The sequence below is a fragment of the Triticum dicoccoides genome, chromosome 4A (genome assembly GCF_002162155.2).
Source record: "Triticum dicoccoides isolate Atlit2015 ecotype Zavitan chromosome 4A, WEW_v2.0, whole genome shotgun sequence".
Taxonomy (NCBI): domain Eukaryota; kingdom Viridiplantae; phylum Streptophyta; class Magnoliopsida; order Poales; family Poaceae; genus Triticum; species Triticum dicoccoides.
Genome location: NC_041386.1, coordinates 691,330,882 through 691,339,458, shown reverse-complemented (window position 1 = coordinate 691,339,458; position 8,577 = coordinate 691,330,882). Strand labels below are relative to the sequence as shown.

The following is an 8,577-nucleotide window of genomic DNA, read 5'->3' as shown; positions in this document are numbered from 1 at the left end:
GCTTTAACATCTTATAAATTTAACGTATATATTATTTTAAGTACAAGAAATTTTTTCTTACATCAGATAACCTTTTCAGAAGATGTCACTTACATATTTTTGCAACCTATGAATATTTATTAAAAGTAGAGCGAGCATTTTTGTATAAACGGCATTTGCATTTTTTAAATACACAATGAACATATTCTAGCTCCCCGCAAAGTTGCCCATAAAGGTAAATGCTTATGGGTAGGCCCATTGAAGGGTCCTTTTAGTATCCAAGGCCTGAACCCCTAGGAATGGGCCAGCTGAAGGGGCAGCAGCTTCGCGCCGTCGCGGGAAAAAGAGAATCCAGCGGCGGCGGCGAGGCGTGGGTCAGGTCGACGGGGATGAGCTCGTCGACGACGTCCGGCCAGGGGCAGGGCGAGGGCGACGAGGCGCCGGACCTGGTGTGCGTGGTGGACTGCGTCCATGGCATGGTCGATGCCCTCTCCTGCGTCCGCTGGAACAAGCATCAGGTCAGCAGCAGCCCCCCTCTCCTCTCATCTCCTCCGCACGCTGGCCGCATACGCTCCATCTAAGGTCTCGTCGCGCAGGGCGCGGTGGTGGAGCTGTCGGAGCACGGCATCGTGGTCACCGTGGAGGAGAGCGGCTGCCTCCAGGCCAAGGTCTACCTCAAGACCGAGGTTCGTGCTGCGCGCCCGCCAGGTGTTTGCGTTTATTCCTCCCCGATCCCGGCCGTTGAATTTCAGCGGGGATTGACCGTTGCAGCTGTTTGCGGAGTACGACTACGGGGCGGAGGGGCGTCCACGGTTCGGCCTCAGCCTGGGGCTCCTCGTCGACTGCCTCAACATGTTTACCGTCCCCGGGTTCGCCTCCCCTGTCGAGATCCGGTACCCTGGCCCCGACATGCAGCTTCTCCTCAGGCATGCATCTTCTCTGCCTACTAGGTTCTCTTTGTTCGTCTTTGCTTCGTAATGCTGTCAATTGACATCATAACCCATTAGACATTTGCATAATCGTGGCGGATAAGTTGCATTTGTGAATTGCAATCTTTATATAGTTGATCTAGTGAATCACTAGGTGTTTGGATACTGTGACTGTGGTGGATAAAGTATAAATAGCCATTTGTTCGTCTTTATATTAAAACTTGATGAGATCAATAAATCGTGCTCCTAAAGCTCACTTTACTACATTCCCACCCTTACCAAAAGCAAATAAACGTTCAAGCTTCGTGTTCAGCTCAAAATTTAAGTTCATTCTGGAGATGGATGTAACTTAGTAATGTGAAACAAATAAAAAGGTCAAATGCCAGGCGGTTCTCGTCGGACTTTTTTGTGTTAAGTACTTAAGTGTATACATTGATTCAGTGCTGTACTGTTACATTAGCTTGTCACGTTCAGTCATTCCGTGACTTAGTCCTAGCCTGTACTAGCCCACGATGCACGATTCAATACACGTCTTGTTCTGTAACTGCTACAAGCAGAGCTATATATATCCCTCTGCTGAACTTCAATGAAAGCAAGTCAATCATTTTGCTCCTACGACTATCCGGTGTCTCTGTTTTCCTAACATCACAGCTACCACTCATAAGCTTGCACCTACGACTATGGATATAGGTGTTTGGACTTGGACTCAGGCCGTGTAATTATTTGCCACCATGTTGTCTTCGATGAGACGTCCTTTCCTTTCTCCTCTTGCCACGCCACTACAACGCTTCCGCAACCACCCTCCATTACTCCTAGTACATCCTCATCACGACCAACATATATCTCCTCACCTACACCTTATCTACACCACACAACCTTACTACACCTATTTCTTCACCTCAAAATCCACCTACACCTATTTCTTCACCATCTCTTCCCTTATCAGCTTCAGCATCTGAATCTACGTCCTCTCCTTCTACAACATCCTCCACTAGTTATTATTCTTAACCCTCCTCTCCCAACACACCACCTCTTCCTGCCAGTGCCATTACTGTTACCATCCCGTCTAATCCTCATCGCTTGACCACTCGAGCCAAGCATGGTTTTGGCATCCCTGTATGTCGGCTTAATCTTCTACTCCCTCCGTTTACAAATATAAAATGTTCTAACTTTTTTTGAATCGGAGGCCCTATCTTGTAAAGAATGGTTTTTCGTGCTATAGACCATGTTGAGAAAGACCAACCAACAACACAAATAAAGACCGTTCCATTTGGGTACCTATATAGACACGTTTTAGTGTGTTTGTTCACTCATTTCACTTCGTATGTAGTCTATATTGAAATATCCAAAACATCTTATATTTGTGAACGGAGGGAGTAGCTACTACAGATGCTATTTCTCCTCTACCCAAAAGTCACCACTCAGCCCTTCATGATCAAAAGTGGAAAGACGCGATGTATTCTGAATATGACACTCTTCTTCAAAACGAAACATGGGAGCTTGTTCCTAGGCCCTCCTCTGCTAATTTAGATTTTGGGAAATGGATTTTTAGGCACAAATATCATGCAGATGGGTCGCTTGCATGCTATAAAGGCAGATGGGTATGTAGAGGTTATTCTCTGCAGACAGGTATAGACTAGAGGAAACCATCTCTTCTGTAGTTAAACCAAGCACTGTTCAAATTGTTTTATCCATTGCACTATCGTCCTCATAGCCTATTCACCAACTTGATGTTAAAAATGCCTTTTTTTGCATGGATACTTACAAGAAACAGTAAGCTGTCAACAGCCTCAAGGTTTTGAAAACCCTTTTTTTCCTCATCATGTTTGTCTCCTTAAAAAAATCTCTATATGGTCTAGAACAAGCTCCTAGAGCTTGGTTCCATCAGTTTTCTACCTTTATCCAGCGAATTGGTTTCTCTGCTTCTAAATCTGATAGCTCTCTGTTGATTTATCATTCAGCTACTCAAACTGCTTACCTTCTTTTATACGTTGATGATGTTGTTCTCACTGCATTTCTCAACATCGTCATTGATTCCCTCAATTCTGAATTCTCCATGACTGACCTAGGTCCTCCTCACCATTTCCTTGGTATTTCTGTTAGCAGATCCACTTCTGGTCTCTTTCTCTCTCAACGTCACTACATTTCTGAACTCATCGACAAAGCTGGAATGGCAACTTTTTATACTGCTCGCACTCCAGTTGACACCGGTTCTAAGCTTGATTCTAGTCGCTCCCCTGTTTCTGACCCAACCTTTTAACGCAGCCTTGCAGGTGCCCTGCAATATGCAACTCTAACTAATTTCATATTCTGTTCAGCAGGCCTGCCTGTTTATGCATGATCCTCGCGAACCTCACCTCAACCTTATCAAACGAATAATTCGATACCTTAAAGGATCTCTTAACCTTGGTCTGCATCTCACCACTTCCACTCCTACCTCTCTGACAGCATGCTCAGATGCCGACTGGGCTGGATGCTCTGAAACTAGGTGCTCTACTTCTGAGTTTTGTGTATTCTTAGGTGATAATTTGATTCCATAGTCTTCAAAGAGGCAGCACACTGTTTCCTGTTCATCGGCTGAAGCAGAATACTGAGCTATTGCTCACGTAGTTTCTGAGATTGTCTGGCTCCAGCAACTCCTGCAGTTTTTCAGGAATTTCCCTCCAGTCTCAGTATCTCTGGCGGCTGATACTGCAGGGGCCTGTTAATTGTATACATTGATTCAGTGCTGCACTGTTACATTAGCTTGTCATGTTCAGTTATTCCGTGACTTAGTCCTAGCCTGTACTAGCCCATGATTCACGATTCAGTACACGTCTGTTTCTGTAACTGCTACAAGCAGAGCTATATGTATCCCTCTTCTGAACTTCAACGAAAGCAAGTCAATCATTTTGCTCATGCTTTTCATTCTGGTAACACAAGTGCAGGTCAGTGGGGTCTCCAGATGCATGTATACATGCAGAAATCAGAACCAGAATTCCTGATACTGTCGCCTGGGATTACCATTTTGAGCATGCAGGGAATACTCCAGTCACTTTTACTGTTAAGGTACCTGCAATACTTCCTCCATTCTTTTCTCGTTGCATTCGTCACTACGAGTTCTAACGTTTAATGCCTCAGAACTAATCTTTTACCTATTACAATGCCAGTCTGCCATCCTGAAAGAATCAATTGATGACCTTGAGTGGCCAGGCTCCAGCATTCAGATTCATTTTCATCCAGACCCCCCTTCAGTAATATTTAAAGGCGAAGGGCATGGTGACTTGGAGGTGTGTCATGAATTGCTTTCTGTCATTCAGATAGCTTCCGTTGGTGTCCATATCTAAATACTACTTAATCCATTTGGCAGATAGAATTCTCCTACTATGCAAATACCGATCTTCTAATTGCATTCCAGTGTGACCAAGAACTGTCCTACAGGTAAAACTCTTGCGCCTAAAATCTACAGCATGCTTCTTTGTGCTGACCATACAGTTCTCTGCAAGGTATAAGTACAAGTTTCTTCGTGCCACTACCTCAAATGTTCCAAGTAGCGTCTTGAAGGAGAATCGTGGGAGTAAAGTAACGATTGGGAGGGGAGGGATGCTCAAAATCCAGCACCTGGTTTCAGTTGCAAGGCTAGGTACGCAATCCTACCATAACTTTGCTGGAGGGGCTCAACAGCCAAGCCGGATTGCTTTTATCGAGTTCTTTGTGAAGCCGGAGGAGGATGATTGAAGTACAAATGATCCCTAGCATGTATTGTATATAGGTTACTTTGTTGGGCCTGTGTCATGTATGAGGTCTAGCTTTTTCTTCAGTAGTTGTGAAACTGAAGGTGATGGCATTCTTTTTCTGTCTACTTACTTATATAGTAAACTACTAGTCTCAGCTCTGTGGATCTTTCTTTTATGCTGATTAGTTAAATTATATGGAAATGAAAAAAGTCCATGCCATCGTCCTTCTTCCTTCCAAATCAGCTTCATTTGAATTGTTACCATTTGAACTTTTTGCAAAGTGGCAAGGACATTCAAAGCAATAATTAGAAAAGTAATAGTTGAAAGGTGGAGTACAAAAACTGTTGACACGAACTGAAATTGAGCCCCAAATATGTGGATCATTTCTAGACAAAGACTATGAATATTATTTCATGAAATCATTTGATTTATGAATGGACTATGTGGGCATTAAGGGCTGGTGGTCCAACTTTTGGAGCAAATGGTCTTGTTACACCGCAACTACATCGTATGTTGCCCAAAAATAATCCAGTGTTCGTACCACAAGCTAGTTGAGCTCATTATGTCTTTGTCTCGTCGTAGCCTCGCACTGCTGTCAACAGGCCCCCAATTAATCTAGCTTAGTGCTGCAAATAACTAGGCCACTATTGAGTGGCCCATTGTTCAATTGCTAGCCATTCCCTAGTGAGGCATGTGTACGGTCCGTTTTCGCTCCCTTTGCTGCTGTTGCTCCTGTTTGTTCTGTACCCTGTACATAATGTGCTTGCTGAAGTTGATAAACTTGCACATCACACCAACTGCTTACCACGACAAACACTTAAATAGACAAAACATGTGGATTGGCTATACATTAACTGTGAGAGGAATGCCAGCTAAGAGAAGTTCTTTCTATCTGCAACGGTGAGGGCAGAAGAGATATACTTGTTCCATTCATTTATCACCAACGAATCTTCAACAAGTAAAAAGTACAGTCAGTCAAGATCTTAACTTAGTAGCAAAGAAGAAGTGGGGTCGCCGAGAAATAAAAATGAATCGATGGCAAAAGCATGCAAGCCCTGGTTCTGCTTTACCCTTGTCAGAGTGAATCTCCATTGTTTTAGCAAAGCTATTCTCTTGATGGAAGGTAAAGAAATCTTCTGTTATCTGTCCAGTGACAACTCACAGATGACAACTCTACTTGGCATAAAAAATTGCTTGCTATTAGATTGTTCAAAGCACTAGAGGGTGTGTTTTTGTGCTTACTTGTGAATGTGACATTGCCCATTAGATGATTCGGGAGGGCCTGTACCGAGATATATATTCCGTTGAACATTGTGTTTGCTGTACCTAATGCCGTTTGCCTATACTTATGACTGCGAAATGGCGTCCTGATGTACCTAATGTCCTCTGCTGCCCATTCCCATGACTGAAAGAAACGGTGGATCGATGTTTACAAGATATCCACCCTTGAGTGAGGCGCGCGCATATCGGTAAGTGAGCAGACCCTATTCTATGCAATGAAGGTGATGTGGCTCTTTTTAAAACCGCAATTAACGAGACATGAAGGTGAGCAACGTACTAATATAAACCGCCGGTTGGTTCCCTTTATATATCTTCATAATCAAAGTGTGCCCTTTCCATTGAAAACTTCTTGTCTAGAGGGTGTTTATTTTCAGAGACTTATTGCTTTAGGGACTTAAAAAAGTCCCTATAAGTCCCATCTAAACCAAACAGGAGGGACTTATAGGGACTTAAAGTGGGCATTTGGGACTTATGAAATAAGACTCTCAAGGAGAGAGTCTTATAAGGACTTATAGTTGTAATATGGTCTTTTAGTCCATGTTAAGTCTCAGGAACCAAACAGGTAGGGACTTTTTAGAGACTTGAAACTTATAAGTTGGGACTAAAAAAAGTCCTAAAACTTATGAACCAAACAGGGCCTTAGTGCTCCACCATAGGCCGTCCTAGTGTATAATAAGTACTGGTGAGAGCAAAATCTGCATTTGGTAGGACTTGAGCATATAGTACAATGCTCTGATGTCAAACTTACTTTTTCCCTGGCTGCTTCTTTAGAAAGAAACATGACAGGACGAACACGGAGTTGGGTGAAGAAATGGCTACCTTCTCTGCATTTGTACATTGCCCATAAGGAGAAATATACTACTCTGTCCGATCCATAATAAGTGTCGTGGTTTAGTTTTGTAATATGTGTAGTTCTAACTGAAGATTATTTTCTGAAAGAATTTTTTTTGTGCTAACTAAAGGGGTCTATCTCCTGAGCATATGTTATATGGAGTATAAACTAGGAGACAGTAGGTCGCTGTCACCCTATAAATATCTAGTATCAGTGACCACACAGTTAGGTCGGTGGGCTCCCTGTATTTAGAGCAGAAACCAGTAGTCCTCTCATAGATGAAGACAAGCGTCGTCTGCCGTTAACCTGTCATGATTACCATAACAACCGTCCTCTGTTAACTACGTCCTCAACTAACGACCCGATTGTACCAACCATTGCGATGTGAGGGTAAGGGGAAAGAATCTACTCCGGTGAGGCAACATTTTGGGCCGTTTTTGGCATCGCGGCAGTAGCTTTAAAAGGTACTTTCATCTCTCTAAACAACAAGATGTTACCAGTACTTGTGAAGCACCCTCCTCCGGAGTAACTAACTGGATTCCACTTTCTCTAATGGAAATAAACTTACTCCCTCCGATCCATCTTACTTGTCGCTTGGATCGGAGAGTTCAGCGACAAATAATATGGATCGGAGAGATTATCAGATTTGATAGTTCAGTAATCGCAAACTAAACTTTAATTAGTATACCACTCGGAGAGAGCATCGTGGTACTTTCTTTTGTTCGGTGAAACGCATCAATAATCGGAGTAGAAACAAACTTGAAAAGCAGCACCATTTGGGATACCGAAAGTTTGTGTGCTTCCTGCATGAACTGAACATGCAAGATCCACCGCTTTTCAAGCAGTGAGGTCTACATCGAGAACTCAATGCCCACCCATTTTTTTAAGGACAAGTGATGTTCATTCATTTGGGTGACGAAGGAAGGTGCAGGCCTACGTGCTCGTGGGCTCGTGTGGTTCATGCAATGCAACGCAGTGGGGGAGTGGAGTTTGTTAGTAGTATACACAAGTGCTTTGACACGTCGAGCTGTGTAAGGGTACAAGTGATTGACACGTCGTGCTGTGTAGGGCAAGCTAGCTACTTGGAGCACAGTGTACTTCCGGACGAGATTGATTGTTAATAAGGTCAGAGTCGGAGCGGCCGGACCCAGGCTACCAAACCCTAGTAGTTCACCAACCTATTCGGGTGCCATTAACCCATGACCGACGACGCCATCGCCAGGCAAACCCAGTTCCAAGGTGCGTACTATACTACGGTCCAAGGTGCACAGCGCGTAATCGAGTAATTAGCCGCCCCTAAGTCTTTATGCTCGTATCAATGTCGCGCATCTCTGAAAGAAAAAAACACCTTGTCTGCATATTCTTAATACAATGGCAGGCAAGTCTTTTGCATGTTCTGAACAAACAAAATGTCCCACATTTCTGGAATAAATACCTTGCCTGTTTGTTCTTACTATAATGACACACAATCCTTTTGGTTGTTTTCTGGCATTGTCGTTGGAGAGACCCGAATAGTACTACCCCTCCGTTCATTTTTGTAAGACACTTCAAGATAACAGCAAAAACTATTTCAATTTTAGCTGTCTTAAACGTCTTACAAAGATGGACAGAGGGGGTACTACATGTTCAGTTTTCTTTTTAGAAATGCTTTAGCCAACGCTTTGGGCTTTGCACAGAGTGGCATCACGCCCCCCGATTTCTACAGTTGTTGTAGTGTTGGGACCGAGTTTATGCAATTATGTCGAAAGTGGGATGAGCGCAAAGCTCTTTGTACGCTCTTCAACCAAGCTCAATACCGATCTACTCCCTTCGTTCCATAATACAAAAATGTTTTTGACAT

The 8,577-nt window shown here is 43.5% G+C and overlaps 1 protein-coding gene across 1 annotated transcript; it reads left to right on the top strand.

Annotated features, from left to right (window-relative positions):
* The first annotated feature begins 278 nt into the window (after positions 1-278).
* On the top strand, positions 279-4,843 carry LOC119287952. Its single transcript, XM_037567566.1, has 7 exons — positions 279-497; positions 576-665; positions 751-905; positions 3,836-3,956; positions 4,058-4,177; positions 4,258-4,328; positions 4,394-4,843. Exons 1-7 carry the CDS (start codon positions 279-281, stop codon positions 4,623-4,625), a joined length of 1,008 nt encoding a protein of 335 aa, XP_037423463.1. The 3' UTR covers positions 4,626-4,843.
* Positions 4,844-8,577: the final 3,734 nt, after the last annotated feature.

Excerpts from the sequence above, each read along its gene's own strand:
- LOC119287952 (XM_037567566.1), top strand. The coding sequence starts at position 279 with ATGGGCCAGCTGAAGGGGCAGCAGCTTCGCGCCGTCGCGGGAAAAAGA. Across the intron at positions 666-750 it reads AGGTCTACCTCAAGACCGAG|CTGTTTGCGGAGTACGACTA; the intron begins GTTCGTGCTGCG and ends TGACCGTTGCAG. Across the intron at positions 4,178-4,257 it reads AAGGGCATGGTGACTTGGAG|ATAGAATTCTCCTACTATGC; the intron begins GTGTGTCATGAA and ends TCCATTTGGCAG.